At 46.6% G+C, this 25,134-nt stretch overlaps 1 protein-coding gene and 1 long non-coding RNA gene across 4 annotated transcripts in view; one reads left to right on the forward strand and one right to left on the reverse strand.

Moving 5' to 3' along the window:
* Window positions 1–25,134, forward strand: part of MAML3 (mastermind like transcriptional coactivator 3) — a 472,489-nt gene that overhangs the window by 53,563 nt on the left and 393,792 nt on the right. For 2 of the 3 annotated variants that reach the window (XM_072788288.1, XM_072788290.1), the window contains exon 1: window positions 12,244–13,317. In XM_072788288.1, coding sequence (XP_072644389.1) covers window positions 12,847–13,317 — 471 coding nt within the window. In that variant the 5' untranslated portion in view covers window positions 12,244–12,846. Of the gene's footprint in view, window positions 1–3,017; window positions 3,116–8,586; window positions 8,718–12,243; window positions 13,318–25,134 lie in introns of those variants that run through there. The other variant, XM_072788292.1, reaches the window with a different exon arrangement.
* On the reverse strand, window positions 11,891–13,575 carry LOC140611636 (uncharacterized). Its single transcript, XR_012012731.1, has 2 exons — window positions 13,438–13,575; window positions 11,891–12,392 (listed from the first exon to the last, which is right to left on the reverse strand). It is a non-coding gene; the product is annotated as an uncharacterized lncRNA (long non-coding RNA).

The raw sequence follows: 25,134 nt of genomic DNA on the forward strand, positions 1-25,134 counted from the left end.
AGAAAAAGAAAGAGAAAAAAATAGGCAAGGAGGCAAGGAAGCAGTGACCTAGGGGTGGCCGATGACAGAGCCAGTAAGGCAGCAGGGGCAGCCAGGTCGTGCAGAGGCCCCGAGGAGGACAGCAGACTTTACCCTGAATCAGATGGGAACCGTTAGTGGGTTTTGAGCAGAGGCTGGACGTGATCTGACCTGTTGGGAAGGGGCACCATCGTGGCTTCTGTGCAGACAGTCGACTTTAAAGAGGCAGGGCCGGAAGCAGGAAGACCGGGAAGGATGCAACGGCATTGGGCCAGATGAGAGATGATGGAAGTTTAGGCCACGATGGTATAGGAGGCATGATAAGCAGCAGTCAGGTTCAGGTTCTGGGTGTGTTGGAAAGGCAGCGCTGACATGGTTTACCTTGAATGGACCTTCAGTGTGAAAGAAAGGAGAGTCAAGGATGACCCCAAGGTTCTTCTTCTTGACGTACTAGTAAACTCATTTAACCATTTTTTTCTTTTACAGGGAAAGGAAGAATGTATTTGTCAGGGAACTCCAGAGAAACAGAATCAATAGGATGTATATAAACATAGAGAAAGAAATCTGTTATGAGGAGTTGGCTCACATGATTATGAGGCTGATAAGCCTCAGGATCCGCAGGGCAAATTGGCCAACTGTGGGCTCAGAAGAGCTGATGATGTAGTTTCAGTCCCAAGGCCAGCAGCTCAGGACCCGGGAAGGGCTAATGTATTTCAATTCAAATGTGAAGGCAGGGAAAGAAATCCAATGTTCTGACATGAAGGCAGGAGGGATTCTCTCTTACTTATAGGGGGCCCAGCCTTTTTGTCCTATTCGGGTCTTTAGCTGATTGGATGAGGTCCACCCACCTTGAGGACCATAATCTGCTTTTCTGTCTATTGATTTAAATGTTAATGGCATCCAGATGGATGCACCTGGGTGGCTCAGTGGGTTAAGCCTCTACCTTCAGCTCAGGTCATGATCGCAGGGTCCTGGGACAGAGTCCTGCATTGTGCTCCCTGCTTAGTGGGGAATCTACTTCTCCCCCTCCCTCTGCCCCTCAACCCCTGCCCCTGTGCATGCTCTCTTCTCTCTCAAATAAATAAAATCATTTTAAAATGTTAATTGTATCCAAAAACACTCTCAAAGAAACACTTCGAGTGATATTTAGTCAAATATCCGGACACCCCATGGCCCAGTCAAGTTGACATACAAAATTAACCACTCTAGAGGAGGAGCAGATTTGTAGAGGAGAACAGGAGTTTTGCTTTGAACGTGGTAAGTTAGAAATAGTCAGTGGACCTCAAAAAGAGAGATATGGGTCAACAATTGGGTATAGAGACCAGTGTCCTTGAGATACTGTATTTTTCTTTTCCCTTGTACATCCCATACATAATCCTGATATGAAATTTCTTGTGTTAACATCGACTTTGACTCTGTCCTAGTTATTAAGATTAAACTGCTAATTTACTGACCCAGCTATACGAGAAAACTTATTCCTTAACATATAATGGCTTCTTAGTTTTTTGAAACTTCACCTTTCCTGGTTCATCCTTCTGGATGCTCTCTTCTCATCTGTCCACCTGGAAAATACCTTTTTGAAGATTCATGAGATGGTATAACCTTCTCCCTGAATCTTCCTGAATTGTTTAGGCAAAGTTCAAACAATAGATGCTCCCATTCACACTTCTCTTCAGATTCTCCCTCCTTTCCTTTCTTCCTTTCTCAATTTTTCTTTTTTGTAGAAAATAGAAAGTTTTCTTTTTCTCTCTCTAGTATATACATTTACAATTAAAGCAATAAAGAAAATAAATGATGGGAAAAAAGCATGTAAAATCCCGGGGTAATAATGTTTAGGTTTCAGAGTTTGCTAGATTTGCTTACCCCAAATTACATACTTTTTAAAAATAAGAATGTTTTTGTAACTTGTTTCATAACCTGCTTTTTATAATCAACAATATGTCATGACCATCTTTTAATGTCAATCAATTAGCTACGTATGACTCATTTTAACAGTTGCTTATTTGAGTGTATGGATATAATATACTTAATTTATCGCATCTCCCAATGAGAGTTTCAGTTGTTTTCACTTATTTTTATCTAGAATAAATAATGCAATGATTCATATGTAGCTTTACATGAGCCTTTTTCATGATTGCATATATCTCATTATTTGGATATAATATTATTTATTCAACCGGCCCTAACTGATGGATGTGTCGATCACACCACACAGACACACACACACAGTTGAGAGAATGGAAGGAAGGAGGGAAGGAAAGAAGGAAAATGTAGGAGAAGGGAGAATTATTGGCTCACATAATTGGAAGTTCCAGGGTATCCTGGCTCTAGACCCAACTGGATCCAGGACAGAAATGGTGCCATGAGAACTATGTCCATTTCTTGGCTCTGCTTTCTTCTCAGTTGGCTTTATTTTCAGACTGTGTCCCTATTATATCAAAGCTGGCCCCAGGCAGCTCCAAGTTTATATTGTCCTTGACTTCCAAGATCTCTGAAGGAGAAACTGTTCCTTTTCTGGTAATTCCAGCAAAATTCCCAGAGAAAGCTTTAACTGGACCAGCCTTGGTCACATGACCATCTTTGAATCACTGTTATCAAGAGGAAGGTGACCTGGGTGACCAACCTGCCCCTGGAGCCAGGAGAAGAGTTTGGTCTCCCCTTCCCTCTGCAAACTTCATGGGCTGAGAATGTAGGTAGGAGGGTTTGGAAGAGGTATAGGTGTTCTGTTACCAGATGACACAGGTATGGTAATCGAGAAGGCCAAAACAACAATGCAATACTTCGGGTGGATTAACAGAGTTAAAAAAAAAATAGTGCTTTTTGTGGAGAAAAAAAGTTTTTAATGACTATAAGTCTATATAACATCAACCTGCAAAATGTCCATGGTTGGAACTTTATTTTAACCAACAGATGCCACACTGTTTCTATTTTAAGGTTGGGTAGACTCCTGCCCCTTGCCAATCAGCCTTGTCTTCTTGTCTTTTTGCAACATCTGTCAGTTACTCATCCATGGATGGTGAGCGGAATTGGATCAGTGAACTTCCACTGTCCCCGGCAGACATTACTTCATCCAGGTCTGTTCCTTATGGCAGCTGAGGTATTACAGACTTTTTTTTTTTTACTTATCCCATGCTGAAGATTTTCTTTAACAGAGAGTTGGCAGGAGGGGACACAGAGGCAATGAAGGGCATTGTAGCCAAAGCTGAGATCTTTGTTTTGAATCTCATGGGAGATTATTAGGTAACTAATACACTGATCCCCAAGTTGTCACATTTTGCATTTGATTATTTTCTGGTCTCACCAAAGGCCTGCATATAATCTGAGGCAAGACTATTCCAAAGCATATGAATGACCTGGGTAGGTTAATCATTTGGAGCCTTTGAAATCACTTTATTTGGCATTTAGGAGAAACAGAGTTAGCAGAAAAGCTTCCATCACCAGTAGCTGTCTCCCCTCCACTGTCCAAAACTTGCATGACGCCCCACTCAGTAGGACAAAAACCTGGTGACACCAAGACACACCCTTGTTAGCACGCAGATTATCAACTGTCTACCTTTGCATGACTCTGGGGTCTCGTAAACTCCACCCCACCACTATTCCAGGCCGATAATCCTAGTGTTCCTTCTGAGCATGCATAACACTACCCAGTTGGAGTTCTAGAAAAACAGTTTTCTCCATCTCGTTGCAAACTTAGTTGGGGCCGTTCTTAAACCTGCCCGGCTGGGAGGAATGTATAGAAATTTGATGAAGCTGACATTTAGCAAGTGGATCATTAAACTTTGGAGCCAAAGTTAACTGATTCTGAGCCAACGTGACCTGGGGTTTAGTGACACTGAGAAGAGAATGAAATGATAGTATGTATGGATTAGAGGGTGTGGGTTGGCTGGGGGAGGGAGGGAGAGTTTGCCAGCAAAAATAAGATGAAACACAGAACTATTTTCAAATTCTTTTTAGCTGTGGAACCCTTTATTCAAAGGAAATTTTACTCCAAGTTGGAAAGGAAGGCAGTTGGGTTAAAGAGTGGCCAAGACCCAATCATTCCTCCCCCAACCATACAGCAGCAGCCCCTGAGGCCCTCTGGGGAATTCTCAGGGCTCAACATGGCTTAAAAACTGCTGACCTGAACTGTCTACTAGAGTAACAGTGAAGAATGTAGTTTGCTCAGAGACAAACTGATGCTGCCTAGGCTCTGTTCCAATGTTAAAAAGGGAGCACGGCTGAGGAACAGACAAGATGAAGCCATTAAACAGGTAGCTTTGTGCAATTTTCCATCAGACAATGAAAGTGAGGCTTTGTGTTCTTCAACTCTTCTACCTTATTGTCGCCTACCATTTGGATGGCATGGAGAGGATGGGAAACTTCTCCTTAATACCAGGTGTAACTCCAACTAAGCCTAGGTTAACAGTTTTTTCCAGTCCCCTTCTCACTAGTTTTGTTTTAACTGTGACAAATCTTTTCCTAACCCTCCCTCAAGCTCCGGTCAATCAAGAGCTGACGATACTCCTCTCATGTCAGCCTGTTGTGTGATTTACATTTCCTGTAGCTCCCTTGGAGAGGAAAACGTTTCTGTTCAAATATGCATCCCTTGCACCTATCACAGGACTTGCCAATAGTCAATAAATATTTGCTGAATGGATGACAAGAGTAGAGACAGGGCTACAAGCCCCATAGAACAGCAAGAAAACGACTCAAGGGGCTTCTGGACAGGGGCGTAAGACAGGGGCTTGAGGGCTGATTTGAATACAAGTTATATAAACTCTTTAAGACTTCATTTTCTCAATCATAAAATTGGAGTCTTCACCATAATATGGTGAAGTTACATTGTACTCAGGCACGAGGTGCAATTATCTTAAGACATTATCCATGAAGTAAAATAAGTATACATGATTTGGTACAGCCCTCTACTGACTCTCAGCTACTCTAAAATAGTTCCCTTCACTGTTTCTTTTTTTAGTGCAGATGAAGTAGCTGTCACACATACACACACACACACACACACACACACACACACACACAATGAGAGCATATAGTTGAATTCCTGTTAAAGGCACATTTTGGCCAACTCTGGTTTACATACCTTCTAGAGTTGCTGAGATTAGGCTGGTGAACGTATGAAAAAAGCCTGGCCTAGTCCCTGACACACAGCCATGGGTGTAGGATTAATGTGAGCCCTTTCCCCTGGCACCCTGACAGCAGGGTGCAGTGAGAGGATCTGTGAGAGGCTGGATCGACTCTCATCTGCCTTCCGCCCCTGAGCTTCTTCAAGCCGATTTATAAACTACCTCAAACCCCAAAGAAACAGCATCTTGAAAAATAGATCACATCATACTTTGATTTTCTTATATTGCATCCAAATGGTTCTTACAAAACGGCAGCACAGTATTTCTCTCCTCTGGGACAATAATTCAGGACTGGTCACGACTCCCTTTCCAATTTTGTAACTTTGGTGAATTGTGAATTGTTTGCTCTTTCCCAAACACTCACTCCTCAAACACTGCTACGGAGCTCTGTCCTAGCCAGGCTCTGGGCTAGGGCCAAAGACCAACAGAACACAAGTGAGAGGTAAACAAGTAAAGGGACAGTTATTAGTACAATGTGCTCAGGTAAGTGCCAAGATGGGGCAACGGTCACAATTTGCAGAACACCGAGGGACTGGCTAACCTAGAACGGGGGCTGAGGAAGCAAGGGGGAAAGACAGCTTTCTGGAAGAAAGGCTCCTGAGCTGAGTCCCTCCTCAACTACAACAACATGCCTCTGCTAAAGTGAGATCTAGGTAAAACACAGTAATTTTAGTCTCATAGAAAGGACCTTAGGAACCTATTTCCATGTCATGCTCCTTCAATAACCTGTGCTCTGGGGTCAGAAGGTCTGGGTTTGAATTCAGACTCTGCTACCTTTAATCTGTGGGGATTAGTTTGGGGAAAGTTAAGTTCTCTGTGCTTCAGTTTCTTCACTAATGAAGTGGGGAAAATAATCGAACCTGAAAGAGAGCCGGGTTTCTTTTCCTTTTTCTTAAAGATTTTATTCATTTATTTGACAGAGAGAGAGAGAGCAGATGTGGGGAGTGGCAGGCAGAGGGGAGAGAGAAGGAGGCTCCCCACTGAGCAGAGAGCCTGGCATGGGGCTTGATCCCAGTATCCTGGGATCATGATCTGAGCCAAAGGCAGGTACCTAACCGACTGAGCCACCCATGGGCTCCAAGAGCCAGTTTTCAATAAATGCTGACCATTAAAATTATATCCTATGCTCTTGCTGATCACCAACAAATGCTTACAAGAAAGTACAATTATTCAGCTCTTTATTTGTTAAATAATTGTTTCTAAAGTTAATAGCTTTTCTGCTGATAAGCCTTCAATAAATAAAAGATTTTTATCAACATTTCCCCTAATTTCAAAAGTCTTCAATATCTTACATGGAAGCCAGACCTTGTTCAAGATGGATGCCTTATATAAAATTATTTAGCACTGAGAGTAGAGGTAGATGTGCAACGCAATGAAAGGGTCTTAAAAATTTTGTCTGCTTGTCTGAACAAGCAGATGTGGACTGATGGTTTTTTTTTTCTTATTCCTGATATTAACATGAATGTCTGTCTTTAATAGGTATAAAATCTGACCTAAGTTAATAATTATAAATGTAGGACTTTTTTAAAAAAAGATTTTATTTATTTATTCATGAGAGACACAGAGAGAGTGGGAGAGGCAGAGACACAGACAGAGAAGGACTTTATTCAAGAATACTTTGTGAACTAGTAATTCTCTAGTAGAGACAAGCTAATCATGGCAGTGGTTCTCAAGAAGAGGAAGGGTAGAAAAGGTGTGCAGAGGTAGTTAAGTCTATTATGTGGTTGATTACTCCCAGAGGCATGTTCTCTCTCCTAATAACCATAAAACTATTATATACATATATATATTAAAATACATGAATAAGAAAATAAACCCTATTAATTCATATTCCTCTCAAAAGTTGTGACATGGTCTAGAGATTAGTAAACACTTTCTTTCTTAATACAAAGTGAGAATGAATAATGTACAAGGTCTTGCTAGAAATATCTAAATACCTAAGGAAACGTACTTTGACACACCCCTAGCCCATGGGGTATGTCTCCTATATACAATTGGTTTAGTAGGTAGAAGGAGCTTATTAAAATAACTCCAAGAGGCCAGTAATTGTTGGACTAGACAAAGCACGTGCTTCAAAAGTAATGAAACTCTATATCTTTTAAGCTATTACATAATTAAGATTTTCAGTTAAATACAGCTGACCTTTCCCCCTAATAAGGAGGTTTATTATATGGAGATAGATATTTTTTTTTTTTTGGAGATAGATATTAATATAGCACACTTGAAGTGCTAATGCTGAGAAAGGCTGGTCAAATCCACCCTCCTGGGATTTGTGCCTTTGTCTTGCTACTTCCTGACTGCTCCAAGGTCAGAGCGCAACACAGGGGGTAACACTGGGGAAAGGCCTTGAGCCCTGGGTGCTAGGGATGGGGCAGAGCAGATGGTAAAGGGAGTGCATCTTTGTCAGAGGCTGCCTGCCCAGGCAATCTTTGTGAACTTAAGTGGATTTGGAACTGTCTTCGATTTTTGCTCTCTCCTACTCGGAGCTTTCTCCAATATGTTTCATTTTGTGGCCTATAACAGGATTTGGGCATTACTAGGTTAAACACAGCTGAACATGTTTTGCTGCAAGATTTCTTGCGGCCTTCAGTGTGGTCATGAATCTTCGACAGAGACAGTACCATCTCCTAAACTTACTCGGCTCAGGAGCCTTTCTGGTGAAACATTTTATAGAACCAGTTTCTTCAGAAACACAGAAAATGCTATATGAACACATCTGTTGCATTGCCAAAGTAAAAAGCGTGAATCAGCTTTAATCCTTTCAATGGGAGCATTGTTGCAGGGATATCATCTACACTTCTGGATGGCCTTGCACAACCTGGATCCCGCTGCCCTCCCCAGCCTCAGCCTCGTTTCTCAGCACATCCTCCCACCCCCACACTCCTGTGAATGAACCACTGGAGGATTTGCTGGAACAGCCTTGCTCTAGCTGTCTCCTAGCTCCTCACTGCATACTGCACCCACCAACCTTTGCGCGGCTTTCTCCTGCCGGGTGTTTGGAGTGAGTTCTGGGGAAGCCTTTTTAGAGCCCCATGTATGCACTTGAAGTCTCCTTGATGTGTTCTCATACCCGCTTCATATTAGTTCTACCACTGCATCTACTGCTCTGAGTCTAGTTGGTCATCACTGAGGTTGGGGTTGGGCTCTCGAGTGCTGTGCTGTATTAACAGCGCTTAACACAGGCTCTTGGCACACAGAAGGCCAAAGCTGTATTTGTGAAATTGTGAAATATGATAGCTCTTGCTAGATGGTTGATGGCACACTCACTGCTGCTAGTAACTCAGGACCACCAGGGCCCACTCCGTGGGTAAAGGTTTGCTTACCTTTAGATGCGCAGCAGAGTACTCTTATGGTGTAGTGATAAAGAGTCCTATGATCCACATAAATAGGGAAGCAGAAGTGGCACCTAAGCTGGAGTTTCTACCCAATGACCTCTTTTTTGACACAGGAACACTGGGTCCTATCAGATGGACACAGAAGGATGATGCATCGTTGGCCTAAAGAAAAGGGAATCTGGTTCAACTCCTTAGAACTGCCAACTTTGGCTCAGAGCCAGAGCCTCAGGACAACTTGGTACAGGTACTTATTCATTACGTTCTTTTTTTTTTTTTTTGGCCTTCGAAGAGATATCATCAAAGTCTGGGGAGGCAGCCACATAATTTCTTTCTTTCTCATTACTGCTATGGCATCTCAGATTTCTTTGCTATTCTAGACCAACAGCACTGATGATGTGTCCATAGCTCCCATCTAGAAGTTTTTCTACATAGCAGGCTGAAAGAAAAGATAAAGGTGGTTCTGCTATCGGAGAGTATGGTAGGGAAAAGGAGCTAATATGGCTTCCCCAGGACTTGGACTTCTCTAGGACTTTCATGGAGTTCTTTGGGATGGTGACCAACAAGGCTGGCAGCCTCGTGGGAGTATATCACGAGAGTCTAGAAGTAGCCAGTATGAAAGCTTCTGTCTCTTCTAAGGTCACTGGAGCAGATTAAGATCTCTAATTCAGCATGACTTGACTCTGTTGCTCAAGATGCAAGTCTCATTCACTTCCTGCTTCTTTCTTCTAATCAGCCAGCACAATTAGGATGGGGTTTCTGACCTCAAATATGTCACAGTTCCACTGCACAGGTCAGTTTTCTTAAAGACTCTTCCCCTGTTTCCCAGTACACAACTTGACAGTCCTTTCTGTCCCTACATTTTGGTCTTGGCGCTTGTGGCTGCCATTCCCACCATCCTGATGAGATGAAAGGCGGGTGCCTCTGTGTGTGTGTGTGCACACGCACGTGAACATACACCCATGAGGAGTCGGCCTTTCTTTTTTGTATGGTCCACTCATGCACCAAAGTAGCAAACTATGCTGTAGTTGTGCAAGAATAGCTCCATTTGTCATTGGGGAACTCTAGGGTAAAGCCACAAAATGTGCTCCTCCACCTGTTGGCCCTCAAAGGGAAGGATGCAAATTCTTGTGTATTTTTGGTTTCCCTTCATGATAGGAGAGGTAAAGAGCCGGACAGGAATGCATTTTGCTGCTATGTTGTCCTCTTTTTTTTTTTTTTTTTTTTTTCAGAATTGCCAAATTCTCAATAAAAAATTAAATTCTGAGCCACAGGAAAGAGCTAGCTTTAGAACTCAGGTTTCAAAACTGAAGACCCAGTACTCAAGACCCTGTAAATCAAACTATAGTCTTTTATGGTTGATGCACATGCTTGGAGGGAGAAGGAATAAGAATTAAAGCATAGTGAAGAGAGATTAGCGTGAATGCAGAGTCATAGCTTCCTCTCTGCAGTGAAGCCATGTGTTTCCTGAATTAATAGAGATATTATTTAGTTAACATGTGAAGAAGACAAAGACTACTTTGTGATGTCTTTTTCTTACAATTTTCTGTGTTTTTAGAATCTGAATTGATTTCTCGCTATAGAATTAATTCAGTAAAATTTTGTAACAGACTTCAAGGAGGGGCAGTTACGACACAGAAAGTTGCACGTTAACTAAGTAGTCTTCTGAAATAGTACAGCAGCGTCAATGAAAGAGACTCTCTCACGTTGGTTTCACTACTTAAAGGTAATCTCACAGCACATTAATCAATATCTTGCTGCCCGCTTTACCATATAATCCAGGGATATTAAAGATATAGTTTACCATATAGGCCTGATTAATTGAAGAAAAATATAGCTTCTTATTGCTGACATTATGAGGTTAGAAATAGCATCCTATGCTAATCTGCAATGCCAAGAAATGAAGATGGTTTAAATCAGATCTCATGACTAATGCATGAGATCCAAAGTTCTTTTATTCCTGGCTATTTTAGAAAACTGGGGTGTATTTTTACCCTAAAAACTAATTCTATAAGATTTACTGAGATAATACAAAATGCCTTATTATTAATAGCCCACAATCAAGATTTTGTACTACCCTTGATCACAGAAATGCTGTTTCTCCATTTAAAATTTTTTTTTAATTATGTGTATACGATTAGGTAAGTCCAGGTTCAAGGATATTATATTTGATCCTTAGTTTTGTTTTGTTTTTAATATTCAGTAACTGGAAAGATAAAGGAAAGTTGAGATTGCTTTCTATGGTAGTTATTCAATTTTAATTGTACTTACTGTGCTTTCATTTACGCAGAAAGAAATATATCTAGCAATAAGGTAAGCCTGTTATTTTTGCTTGTTTTTGTTTTGGTCATGACAAACTGTGAAATGCTGTGTTTTTCCTATAGTTCTAGTCCATGAAATCTGCAATCTTTCCACTTGATTTACGAAGGACCCTTAATTACTGCTGTCATTAGCACCTAGCGTTCAAAACAGTCTGTTAAAATGTACTGTAAGTCTCACCTCCAAGTCCCTGCTTGCTTTATCTTAATTTTTTTTTCCTTTCCAGGGCTAAGTAAAACAATAATTGCCTCAATGACAACAATCATGAACAGCGAACCGCATCACAAACCCCCAAGTTGTCTGGGGTTGCCTGTTTCTTTTTGTTCAGAATCAGGCACTGGTGTGTTCAGACCGGCTCGGGGAGGAGGGGTGGTGTGTGTGTGTGTGTGTGTGTGTGTGTGTGTGTGTGTTGGGGTGGGGGGGAGTTTGAACAAGTGTCCATACGCAGGAGCCCTCCGGCTGGCTGGCGAAGGACTCTAACTACCTTGGACTCCAGTCGCTCTGTGTCTGCCCTTGTGTTGCCACTCGGGGTAGGGACGACACGCAGCTGCTGCGAGGCCCCGCTGCTGCCGCCGCTGCTGCCGCCTGGCCGTGCACGGTTCTACGAGGAGGATGCACGAAGGAGGTCCAACAGCAGCTCGGGCTTTTGCAGGGCTTTGCAGGGCTTTGCAGGGTACCTCGCTCGCAACGAGGAACCCCAGGCGGGCGCGTTCACGAGGCCATCCGCGCACACACGCGTGCACACACACACACACACACAGGTCAAAAGTTGATCCTCCCCCCCGCTCCATCCCCCCGCCTGCTCGGAATCTCTTCTCTCTCTCTCTCTCTCTCTCTCTCTCTCTCTCTCTCTCTCTCTCTCTCTCTCTCTCTCTCGGGGCTCCGGCAGCTCTGCTTCCCGTCCGAGGAGCCGCGCGGCCGGCGGGGGGCGTGGAGGGGCGGGGAGGGCGAGGCGGGGCGCGGAGGGCGGGGGCCTGCCCGGTGCGCCGCGCGCCCGCTCCCGCCGCGGAGAGAGTCCGGGCCGGGTTTTGCGCCGCGTCCCCGGGCTCGTCTCCCGGCCTCCAGCCGCCGCCGCCGCTGCCGTGTTTACTGAGCTCGCGCGTCCTGATATCACTCCGCTGGCATGGAGGAGGAGGAGGAGGTGGAGGAGCGCGAGGAGGAGGAGGAGGCGGCGGCGGCGGCGGCGAGCCGTGGATCATTGTGATGGTGGCGGCGGCGGCGGCGGCAGCGGCAGCCCGGCCGGGCGTCAGGGGCTGCTCTCCGCGCGGCGTCTTGCAGGGGAGCTCAGCGATGGACGCGTGCAGTCGCCCGGGGCCGTCCCTGTGTTTACGCGCCCCAGCCCGAGGACTCGGGATCTAGGTTCCTGCGAAATGCAACTGAGCAGCCAAAGTACTTTGAGAACACGGGGCGGCATAAACACCAAAACTTTTTTGTGGAAGGAAAATGCAATAAGCAAGCTTGCCGCGGTCCGAGGCGGGGTGGAGTGAGTGCGTGTCGCGCGTGTCCGCACCGGAGGCATATGCTTGTGTGTGTGTCCATGGGGTGCATTTTGTCGGCACGTAGGGAGAAAAAGGCTTGCCAGCCACCGGAAACCTCCTGGAACCTATTAGAAAATAATGGATTATAAAAAGAAAGCAGGAGACGAGCGGATCTCCCCTTGAGTTGCAACCCGATTTTTGCTGCCGGCTCAGTTTGTTGCGATTCTTTTTGTTGATAGGTGTCTGATGGTATTCTGATAACACCCCCTTCTCTCCCTCCTTTTTTTTCTTTCCCCCCTCGAGCTTTACAGTTTAAAAAAAAAAAGGAAACAACAACAACAACAACAAAAAAACCCACCCCCCTCAAATCTTTTCTCTCCACCCCCCCCCCGCCATCCCCGCTCTTTTTTTTTTTTTTTTTCCTCCCCGTCGGGATTGCTGTTTCCATCCATGTGCTTGCGTCTCCCCCGCGTTCCACTTAAACTATTTTAATTCTTGGACCCAAGGAGGAGGCTGATAGGGGGGTGGATTTAAAAAAAAAAAAAAAGTTCTTCCAAAATAGTGTGCCCGGGGAGCAGGATGGGGGATTTCGCAGCCCCCGCCGCTGCCGCGAATGGCAGTAGTATTTGCATCAACAGTAGCCTGAGCGGCGGCCTCGGCGGGGCCGGGATCGGCGTGAATAATACTCCCAATAGTACTCCCGCCGCTCCGAGCAGCAACCACCCCGCGGCCGGCGGCGGCTCCGGGGGCCCCGGCGGTCCCGGCGGCGGCTCGGCGGCCGTGCCCAAGCACAGCACCGTGGTGGAGCGGCTCCGCCAGCGCATCGAGGGCTGCCGGCGGCACCACGTCAACTGCGAGAACAGGTACCAGCAGGCTCAGGTGGAGCAGCTGGAGCTGGAGCGCCGGGACACCGTGAGCCTGTACCAGCGGACCCTGGAGCAGAGGGCCAAGAAGTCGGGCGCCGGCGCGGGCAAGCAGCCGCTCCAGAGCAAACCCCAGCAAGATGCGGAGGCGGCCTCGGCGGAGCAGAGGAACCACACGCTGATCATGGTGAGGGCGCACCGGGCGCGCGGGGGGCGCGGAGCTCCGCACGGGGCAGCGGCGGGGGGCTGCACGGGGCCGCGCGGGGACACCCAACTTTCCCGGGCGGGGAGCCGCGGTCGCCGCTACCTGTCCGTGTGTCGGGGTTGTCAGACTCGGGGACCAGGGGGCGACAGGGCGCGAGCCGGTCACGACCGCGAGGGGCGGAGGGAGCCCGGAGGAGCGGCGGCCGAGGCGCAGGAAAAGTTTCCCCCCACCCCACCCCCCCTTTCCCTTTCTTAGACGCCGATTTGCGGGCGAGCGAACCCGGAGTTGGAAGCTCGCTCCTCCTCTCCCGCCGGCGCTCCCCACCCCGCGCCGCCTCGCCTCGCCTTCCCAGACCCGTCCCCCTTCGCCCACCCCTCGGGGCCGCCGCGCCAGGTCGGGGCCGCGGGGGGAGCGCAGGCCCCGCGCGCCCCCCGCGGGCTGGGAAAGTCTGGGAGTTTTGTGAATGAACTTTGCAGTGGGTGAGACGCGCGCGCAGGGGCGGGGGCGCGCGGGGGGCGCGGGGGTCCGGGGCGCGCCCGGCAGGTGGAGCGGCCTGGGCCGGCCCCGCGCCCCCGCCCACTCGGCAGGCCGGACCCCGCGCCCAGGGCAGTGGAAGGCGGCCGGCCGCCGAAAGCGGCTTAAATGGCTGGGTGGGTGGGTGCGCGGCGGAGGCGCAGCCAATGGCCTCGGCGCTCGGGGAGGAAGGGGCAGTTCCCCTCGCAGCCCGGGGAGGGAGGGGGGAGGGGGACGATCCTTTCTCTTATCTCCGCTCGCCGCGTCTCCGGCTTTGGGGGCGGGGGGCGCAGTGCGCGGCCTCCCCCACCGCGGGCTCGGGCTGCCCGGGCGCAGCGCTGCTCCGTCCCCAGCGCGCCCCCCGCCCCCCAGCGGCGCGCAGCCCGGCCCGGGGTCCTCGGCGTTCGCCGGGCGCTCGGTGACAAAGAGCCGGCGGAGGAGGAGGGGGAGGAGGGACGGGGAGGAGGGGAGGCCGCGGCGCTCGCCCGCCCCCACCCCGCCCACCCCGCCCACCCCGCACGTGAAGAGGAACAATTTGTTTATCTTGGGCTCTGAGCGTCCTCGCCTCCTCGCGGTCCCGCCGGCGGCACCTTCCCTCCGCCCCCCGCCCTCCCGGGCGCGCGGCCGCAGGGGTGGGGGGAGCGGGCGGCGCTTTGTCCGCGGGCGGCGCGGCGGTGGCCCGGGGGGCGCCCGGCTGGGGGGGGCGGAGGCGCTGCGCCCCGGGGCCCTGCCCCCCACCCCCGCGCGCCCCCCGATCCCGCCCCGAGCGCGAAGCACAGGCGGGCTCCGGCGGAGGAAGGCGGGCGAGGCGGGGAGGGGGGTCCCGGCGCACGGACCCCGCGTCGCCCCGGCGTGGGGGGGCCGGCCCTGCTCCCGCGCCCCCTCCCCGGCTCCCGCCCCCGGGGGGTTCGCTCGACGACCCCGGGGCCGCGGCGGGATCGTGCCCGCGCGCTCCCCGCCCTGTGCCCGTGCGCTCCCCGCCCTGTGCCCGTGCGCCCTGGCCGCGCGCGCTGCGTCAAAACAGGCGGCCCTGCTCCTCCCGCCCCTCCTCTTCCTCCTCCTCCTCCTCCTCTTCTCCGCCAGGCTCCACACCTCCGGGCCGCGCAGTGTCCCCCGACCTCCGGGGTGCAGCCCCGCGGCCCGTGTGCCCTCGCCGGCCCGGCCCGGCCAGGTCGGAACAAAAGCCGGGGCCCTTCCCTGGAGCGCGGGCGCCTGCGGCCGGGGGCGCGGCCGCAAAGTTTTCGCGCCCCGCGTGGGTGACCTCGGGGCGCCCCGCGGGCTCGGGAGGGGGCGGGGCGGGGGCCGCCCCCCGCAGGTGGAGGGCGCTGGGGAGCCTGACGTTACCTGGACGCAGGTAGCCCGCCGGGCCAGAGCGCCCCTCTGCAGAGGCGCAGGCCGCGCTGGCCTAAGTGGAGGCGCCCCAGGCTGTGGCTCCGAGTGGGTCCCGGCCCAGCAAGTGAACAGCACACTTGGAGAACGATTGCCTGAAAAATAGCAATTTTGTGACAATGAGTTAGCGCACTGATTACGCCGATGGAAGGCCAGGCCAGGTACGGAGCGGGAGCGCGTTCCAGCTTCCACTTGTGTTTCGCGCGCACACACACCTCCCGTTGCCGTCGGTGGGAACTACGGGTGACGGGTGTGATGAAAATAAACGGACTTCGCCCTAAAGCCAAGAGTTGCACGGGAATTCTGCGTGCCACAAACAGGGAAGAAGATCGCATCGTTCTCCACAAGCTATTTTTCCCTTAAAAATAAGTACTTGAAATATTCACGTTGGTTCCTGAAACGAGAGGGCCTTCCTTCACTTAGCCCGTGTAGGAGATCACATCTTGGAAGCAGGAGTTAGTTGCAAAGATAACGTGGACCTTGTTTCCTTGCATTGGCTGCTGGGTCATGGTTGGGGCACAGAACAACTCCATTGGGTTGTAGGATTGGGCTATCTGGGAATCCCTAAAGAAAAGCAATAATCAGGCAGAGCCACACAATAATGGTGACGATAAAAATAAAGACGAATAGGATTCTTTTCTGTTTTATGGCTATTGTTTACCTTCTTGGGGCCAGTGTGTCCAAAGTACTAAATATTGATTCGTCCTTTTTCTGTCTGGTTTGGGTTAAGAAGGCGGTCTAATCAGTTCTGTGCGCCTTTGGATTCCTTTTCTTTTCTTTTTTCTTTTCTTTTCTTTTCTTTTCTTTTCTTTTCTTTTCTTTTCTTTTCTTTTCTTTTCTAAGATTTTATTTATTTATTCATGATAGAGAGAGAGAGAGAGGCAGAGACACAGGCAGAGGGAGAAACAGGCTCCATGCCAGGAGCCTGACGCAGGACTCGATCCCAGGACTCCAGGATCATGTCCTGGGCCAAAGGCAAGCGCTAAACCGCTGAGCCGCCCAGGGATCCCCTGAATTTCTTTTCTTACCTAATTTACAAGCATAGGCACGAATGACAGCAAACAAGCAAACAAGAAGTAGGGCGGGTGAAGTAAAATAGAAATCTTCCCTGGTTCTAGGCTGCTGGAAGAAGCCTGGGTTCTGTGTGGATTCCTAGTGGCCCTCTTAAGAGAGCCGGGAGCTTAAAAAGGCCCGGGTTTGAAGCTGTAGTACCTCCCCTGAAAAAAGGTACTTTCTGGACATGTAGTGGGTCAGATGACCCTTTACCCACCCCCTACCCCCAACAGACTTGCACTTTGTTCACCAAGAAGAGATTGCCTCTCAAAGAACTGTTGGTGAGAACTCTTGATTTCACCTCTTAGACAGTCTCAGTTGAAGGGGTGTCTTTTCCTAAAATATTTTTTATTACTTGTGGCAACGAGAGGCATTGTTCATTCTCAGCACGCGGAACTGGAGGCCTGGCTGAAATGCTAAGGTAAACTCCAGCGGACAACGTCGTTTTCAAGGCAAGCTTAGGTGGACTTGACAGAGGCACGCCAGGAAGCGGGCATTGAGGTCTTCAGAACCTCAAGATGGTGGCCGCCTGGTTTGACCTGGTTCAGGCCTGCGTTTTCGTGACCTTTTCACTCTCTCAGCGCCATCCTGACTTGCAGAGTGTGCCTAACTTACACAGAGTTTACAGACTGCATGAATCTGTGTGGTTCTTGCTCTCAAGAGTTTTATCACGTAAAAATTCAATTGATAATAAACTTATTAATTACTTGAGTATTGGAGAGAACAGCAAGCTGGCCAAAATTTTCTCATCCATTCCTGGAACAGATCCAGGGAATGTCAACATACCAGTTCAGGGCTAACCCTCCTTATAAATGAATCTGGTTTCCCATTTCTTATCCTGTTGAAGGTAAATTACTGGCTCTGTATCCAGGTTTTTTGGCAGGCTTATAATGTCAAACCATTTCTAAATCTTTCGTAGGAGCCTTTTCATTGGCTTGCCTTGTTCTAGTGCTATCCTGGGTGATAGGATTGACAGTTGCTTCTTGAAAAAGCCTTCCATAGCCTGCACAGGGTATGCCTTAGGTTCGTGAAAAACTTTCTGGAATTTCATTTCTCTGTGCTTTACAAGTGTTGTCTTCTAATTCTTAAAAAGCGTTTCTTTTAAAAGCTCCAATACATGTTTAATTATTTATGTTCTTCGGTGGTGGTGCATTTTATTTAGTACTGAGCAGCTAGAGATCAGAAAAGTAGAAGCACATTTAGCTAATCATTAATCATAATCTACAAAATGCTCTTCAGGCTGAGTTCCTTCCCAGGGAAAGCTTGAGTTTTCAGGCAGGTAGTATATTCGATACTTTCCATCCCGACTCTTTAGAATTATAAGGGCAAGTTTTTAGAATCTTTGTAGGTTTGGGCTACCTGATACGAGGAAAGCAAACAGTCCAGGTGTATATAGTCTACAGACATTTTTATAAGAAGAGAGGTGAGAATTTTAAACATTAAAAGCGAGGTATATAGAGTTATTTTATAAATATCTGAGACCAGTGGCCACCTGTTAATTAAAGAGGTTTCCTACATTGGCAAATTGAACTCCAATAAAAAAAAAAAAATTAAAGAAATTAGAGGTTTCCTGACCTTGCTCTTCCATTGGTTGAGATTGGGCGGAGGGGTCGCCCTCTTTCTCATAGGAGTGCTGGCTGCCACACCAGGAATCTAGTATAATAAATCATTTTGCACATCACATAGTAGTTCTCGGACAGATTTAAGTACTTACGGGTTACTTAATGCCGTGGAATTTTATTTGTGATTCACGTTCTGTGTTTGTTAATTAACAGTCCTATGTTCCGAAGCTTAGGCTGGCTAAATTCCATCATCTTTTCCACATGACTCATCATAGACAACTGTGAAATCAATCGAACATCAAAACTCATAAAGAGGAAACTGTTTAAAACTCGGTCCCACGATTTTTATAATATCTGCCTTTTAACTCTCCCCAATAGCTTTGCGCTTTTTCACTCTTATTAATCGGAGGCTGTTTATTCAGTTTTCAGGCCCTGTAGCTGCTTGCTCTGTTTTTCCTTTCCCTCCTGCTGCCGACCTTTTGGTCTTCTCACTGACCTTTAGCACCTTTGCCAAAGAGTGGGAAGAAGCAATAAGAAGAGAAATTTAATTTCAGGGCTTCCTCCTCCCATAACTAATGAAACTATTGGGGAAGATGCCAGTTATTTTGGATTCATTGTGGATATGATATTGTATACAATTTACTTGTCATTGGCACAGATAATGGAGGATACGCTGAACTTTAAATTTTTCATTCATTCATTCATTCATTCAACGGTATCGCTGCATAGTCCATAGTGCTTCGTACAAGTCCAAATGCTAAATCACACTCTTGCTTCCAAGACCGAGTATATTCTCTGTAGGGTTTTCAGTATTATTCTAGCTAGGTTTAAAGGGATACCCAGTTTTTATTTGTTTTTTTTTTTTTAATCAGCATTAGGCTTGATGCCAGTGATTCTCAACAGCTTCAGGCTGCGTTATGTCCCCTTCTCATGATATTTTATTTTATTTTATTTTTTTCTCATGATATTTTAAATAAAATAATATGCCTTACTTTCCTTTTGTTTCAAACTAAGTTGGCATTGGTTTCTGCTTTGTTTTTGTTTTTTAACAAAGCCGATTTACAGATGACTGCTCCAAAGTTGTAGGATCCCCTAAATTAACTTTCATTAAAAATACAGCATGCTTTTCAGACAGACACATTCCAGAAATTCATTATTCATGTTTGTGAGTTGGAAATGTAGCTCCTGGAAAATCAGCTATCATTGAGAACTGATTAATTCTCCTAACTTCAAAACAAAACAAAAAACTTTTGTTTAAACCTAGGAAAATCTAAAGAACTAAACAAATAAGGTTGGATAAAATTACTCAGAGGATGGAGTTGTGAGCCAGCTGTATAGTAAATACTTAAAGATCATAGAGTTTCATTCAATGGATCAGAGAAGGGGCACCCCCCCCCTCCTTGAGTCTACCTGGCTGTTCCATCTGTTAGACAATTGAGGAGCTTTTGAGTTGTGGATAAGCAGCTCCTTTTGGGAAAGAAGCGCAGCGTTCCCTTAGGGCCACATACACACGTGCATGAAGAAAGGAAATTACTCCTATGGTTCGGGGTTTTTTTAAGGCAAGCTGTGCATACTATTCTTGGGGGAATTTAATAAAAATCTCCAAAGGCTTGCGGTACTTCCTCTGACAAAAGGAAAGTGATTCCTTAAGGAGTAGTTTAGACACTTCTTTTTAATTATATTGGACCTCCCATTGGTTGGAATGACCTTTCTGGGAAAGTAGAATCTTTTAAAATACAAATAACTAACATTCATCCTCCTTAGCAATGAATGGCTTAACCACTGTAGAAAACGGAAGTGAGATATTTAATTTTTTTGAGTAACCACCTCCAGAATTTCCTTTACCGTTCCTTAAGTCTCCATCCTGTTGGGTAGCCCCTGGTTGTGTCAGGTGTCATGTTGTGGACTCTGCAGCCCTCAGCTGTGTAATCATGTACTTGGACCTGTGAAGACGCTATTAGGATACATTACTGCACATCTCTTCTCCCCTCTCACAATATCTTTCATCACCTCCAGAAAACTCATGTCTGGGCAGAGGCTCCTTTCCCTTCAAAGGAAAAGGCTGAAGTGCTGTGAGTCTGTTTGTGCAGATTCAGCCTGGGTTGTAACCCTGACTCAAAAGGATTGCCTGGCTCTAAAAGACAAGCTCTGCTAGTGCCCTTTATTCTCACAGTGGTTGGTTATTTTTCTTTCTTTGATTGTTTGTTAGATGCTGAAAGCAGCTCAGTGATTGAGAGTGAATCTAAAGGGACTGGTACCCAGGAGAGGGCTTTAAGGAACTTGTATTAAGGTAGGAGAGGCAAAAGGGGATGGAGATTTTGGAGGCCTCATCTGGAATGGATGGCAAGCGGGAGAAACAAGAGAAATGATTGTTTTGCTCATTTGTGGCAAACGGTGTCCTGGCGTCTTGGGAGCTTACAGAGGTAAAGTGTGCTTTTAGTCTCAACCTTCAGACCTTATGAAAACTCAAATACATGTTTTGCGGGAGTTGATGGCAGTAGTGTTTGTATATGGAAAAAAATCATATTCCTAGAATATTTTCATGCTTTCTGAATTATTGCTACTGCCATTGGATGGATTTATTACTCTAGGATTCCTTAAAATCAGTGATTTTCAATCGGTGGAGATTTTGCTCCCATCCGCCCCCCGGGAACATTTGGCGATGTCGGGAGACATTTTTGGTCGTCACAACGGGAGGGATGCTACTCCTGTTCCAGTGGGCAGAAGCCAGGAGTAAGGCTAAAAGCTTACGGTGTGTCCGTAGTGCCTGTTCCAGGTTGTCAGTGTTGCTGCTGTTGAGAAACCCTGCTTTAATAAGGAGCTCCCCCAGGATGGGGAAAACACACAATGTGGCTGTGCCCACAGCTTTTCAAAACCACTCTTGCTACTGAAGGAGCAGAGAAAGGAGGAGGTGTAGCCCAGGGTACCCTGGAAGGAGGTAAAGGGCCTCTGTGCCGCATATCCGCTCTGGGCACGTGGCCATCTGCCTTTTCACTTGGTCTGTCCGTCTGTCTGCTGCTGTCTCCTTGCCTCGCAGAAGGTGAACAGTAATCCCTTGTTTTTACCTCACCGAGTGACTGTTAGGCCTAAATGAATGAATATATATATATATATATATATATATATATATATATATATATATTACTCATATATACTCATATATATATGAGTCCCAGAAACTCTGGGACACTACACAAATGCTAGGCCTATTTTTATGAATTATTGGCCTATCACTTAATTGGTTGCCTCCTGCCCAAGTGCAGACTTAAAGTTGATTGGCTGGAGGCTTCTTTCACTCACAAATAAGCCAATTTCGGACGACTAGGTTTTGAGCAACTGCTGCATATTGGACCTGATTTCTAGGCACTGGGCATATCCTGGTGAAAGGGGCATCCTTGTTCTCACTGGACGCACCCTGCAGGGCATGCGTTCACGGTTCAGACTAGCTGTATGAAATGGTTTTGCAGTTTTATGAGAGCATGTTGATGGAAGTAATTAATAAACTAACATTTCGGAAAATCCTAGAGTGCTAAATGCTTTGTATCTTCTTGCAAGCTTTCTGTAGCTATGGTTTTCTTGCATTGTTTTCTATTAATTTATTTCATTATTTTTCAAATGAAATCTCTTTGTGTAGGGAGTGGGTTCATTGGTGTGGTGGAGAGTAAGAGTAAGGTTATTAAAAATGAGGCAGATGATCATCTTTCCCCCTCCCTTTTTTTAACTAGGTGACACTTGTAGCACCACGATCACGGCTTGACATCAAGCTTTTAGAGGAAATTAGACAAAGAAGGGAACATTTAGAAAGAAGCAGGCAGGAAGGTGCAAGGACTTGAAACCATATCATACAAAAAACAGTTGGAAGACCTGGAGGTGTTTAGTCTGACTTAGAGGGTATGATTGCTTTCTTAAAATATTTGAAGGGCTGTCAAGTGAAGAAAGGATTAGATGTGCTCTTTATGGCCTCAAGGGGATAAAGTTAGGATCAGTGGTTGGCGGTTATTAGGAGCCAGGTTTGGTTTAATACTTAAAAAAACAATTATATGAAAATTAAACCTGTTCACAGATGAGATGGGCTGTCTTGATGAGTAAAAATGCTCCAGCAAAAGTTGTTCAGTTGGTTAAGTGTTGGAGAAGGGGTTATGACATCTTTTTTTTTTTTAAGATTTATTTACTTGAGAGAGAGAAAGAAGAGGGAGAGCATGGTGGGGAGGGGCAGAGGGGGAGGCAGAGAGAGAATCTTAAGCAGATGCCACACTGAGCGTGGAGCCTGACATGGGGCTGGATCTCATGACCCTGAGATCATGGCCTGAGCTGAAATCAAGAGTTGGGCACTTAACTGACCTTGCCACCCAGACACCCAATGACATCTGTTTTTTTTTTTTTTTTTTTTTTTTTAAGATTTTATTTATTTGTTTGACAGAGAGAGCGCAAGCCCACGGAGGCAGAGCATCAGGCAGAGGGAGAGGGAGAAGCAGGCTTCCCAGTGATCAGGGAACCTGACATGGGGATCGATCCCAGGACCCTGGGATCATGACCTGAGCCAAAGGCAGACGCTTAACTTACTGAACCACCCAGGCACCTCCTTAAATTATGACACTTGTAAACAATATAGAAATAAAATACTAGTTAGTGAGGACAGAGATTTTGTGTCTTTATTCATCTTCATGTCATCGTGACTAGAAAAAGCCCTACCTGCACACAGGAGGACCTCAAAATATTTGTCGAATGAATTGCTAAATGCAGGTAGTTTAAGAAGGGGCTTGATTCTTCTCCTCCATGTTACCCGCCCCCCAGAAGTTACTATGGTTCATAATATCTCTCTCCAGACCTTCTATTCCTCACATATATACTATATATTGTACATCATCACATGTTAGCTTTTTCCTACATAAATGGAATCGTACATATGGTTCTGAGATTCACTCTTTCCATATGATATATTTTGGAGATCTGTCCAAGTCATGACATACAGATACTCAATTGATTCTTTTTAACTGTTATATAGCATTCCATAATATAAATGTTCCATCATTTAGTAAACGATCCTCTATCGATGGACATTGTTGTCATTTCTTCTGCCAATTAAACGTTACAGCAATGAACATCCTTATTCATGTATTCCTTGTACATATGTGAGCATTTCTGTAGCACAGATTTGGATTTCTTTCTATATATGTAATATGTATAAACAGAAAAGATTGACCAAAAAAAATCTCTTAATCTAATATGGTTTAATATAGCACCTGAATCTTATTATAACCCATTTTAGAGCAAATGATAATTGTGTTTCCTTAAAAATACAGCTTCAAAAAAAAAAACAAAACCATAACAGTGTCAACTCTAGTCACTGGTGTTGGTCTTTGCAGTCTAGGGTGAACACTGTTAGTTTTTAGAGGTTGTGTATCTGGCGACACAGCTTACAGGAATGACTTTCCTTCTTTTCATCTGGTCCTCAAGAGGAAGTTCGTAGGAGTCTGGTTAATCGGTACCTGCTCACGCTGTGAAAGTGGGAAATTCACTTTCTTGAACAAGATTATAGTTCTTTTTACCTTTCCTGAGCTTTGTGTTTCACAGACCTGTGTGGCTTTGTTTGTAAAATGTGTGTCAGTTGGTGATAGAGTGGCTGGGGTGGCAGTGGGTGCAAGTTTGAGTGGTCGTAAAAACCTCAGGCCTGTGAGTTGCCACTTCCCACAGGTTAAATTACCCTGACTAATCCAGTCATCTGTGTAACATGGTAATAACAACCTGCTGACCTGGCCAACTGTAGAAAATGCATCAAAATGGACTTGCCTCGACAGTCACCTTATAGCATTTGTTTAGACAGTGAGCAGTCCTATCCGTTTTCATTATACGTGTGTGCTGAAATGGTCTGAAGACTGCCCTTCATGGCGTTCTTGGTCATTTTGATTTACCTCTGGCATAGCGGCCGCCCTATGCCGAGATGCTCATAACTATGGTCTGTGTTTCTACGTAGCTGGAATGGTTGGGCTCCAGATTCTGTGCTCTCGGCGACATCACCCGGCCTTCACCTGCCTGATGTGTTCCTTCTTGAAGAGGTTGTGTGAGCAGCTGGGATTTAGAAATAACCATGCTCTGCCAAGGAACAGTCCTCACTTACTTGACTTTCCTGTGGGTTATAGGATCAGTGTGAGCAGGAGCCAAAATGAAGATACGTGGTCTCCCATGGAGCGCTGGTCCTTGCCTGGCCCCGCTATCTTATAATAGGGTCCTCACTTTGCTGTGTCTTGGCCTCATCTGCCTCTGGCCTCCTTTCCCCATCTTTTTTTTTTTTTTTTTTATCACCACCTCATGTTTCACCTTTGTCACAGTGGCAGTAGGGCCTGAAGTCTGTGCAGGATGTAGGTGGCAATTATTCGAACCACAGAAATAAACCCAGGGGAGGAATGTAAGTTGACTGGGCACCTAAACTCTGTAGGTCATTCTCTACCAAGTGATTCTGATAAACTAGGCATTGTTTCAAGTTATGACGTACGTGTTGATTAGCAGCAACCATTTTCTGCCATTTAGCCGAGCCACCTAGCATCTTCACGAGAACCCCCCACGCCCCCACACACACATCCACACAAAACCCGTGGCCAGCTAAGGTAATGCATCCGTGTGCTCGGTGCAGACTTTAGGGAAGGGGGCTTCGGCCTAAGACAGCTAGACAGCTTCTGTTTCAACAGCTTAAATCACTAGAGTTGGTCATGTTTGTAAACTAAGAATCTTTCTTTTTTTTTTTTTTTTTTAATGATAGATTTATTATCTCATTTGTGGGTCACATCTGGGCACTGGCTGGTCGGGTCCTCTGGTCAGGATTTCATCAGGCCGAAATCAAGGTGTTGGCTGGGCTACAGTGAGCCCACCTGAGGCCTGTGTTGTTCCTTGGTTGTTCACAGGATTCAGTTTCTTGTGAAACATCCTACAACGGATGGAGGTCCTCAGCACCAAGAAGCCATCAGTACCAAGAAGGCTATCCACTGTCCCTACCACGTGGTCTTCTCCCCAACGGTCTGCTTGTTTAAGAGCAAATGAAAAATGTCCTGGAAGCCAGACAACGTGATTTGTATGAAATGCTCCAAAATCAAAATATTGGCAACTCTACAGTTGCCCAAAAGACCAAACACCAAGTGCAGTAGGCAAAATTCTAAGGTGGTCCCTAAGATTACCACATCTGATATATATGCTCCATATAATGCCTGCCCGACCTTGAGAGTGTGCTGTGAATGAATGAATGAGTGAATGTGATTGGGTGTCACTCCCCTCATTGAGTTACATGACA

This window comes from Canis lupus, chromosome 20, assembly GCF_048164855.1.
Source record: "Canis lupus baileyi chromosome 20, mCanLup2.hap1, whole genome shotgun sequence".
NCBI classification, from domain to species: domain Eukaryota; kingdom Metazoa; phylum Chordata; class Mammalia; order Carnivora; family Canidae; genus Canis; species Canis lupus.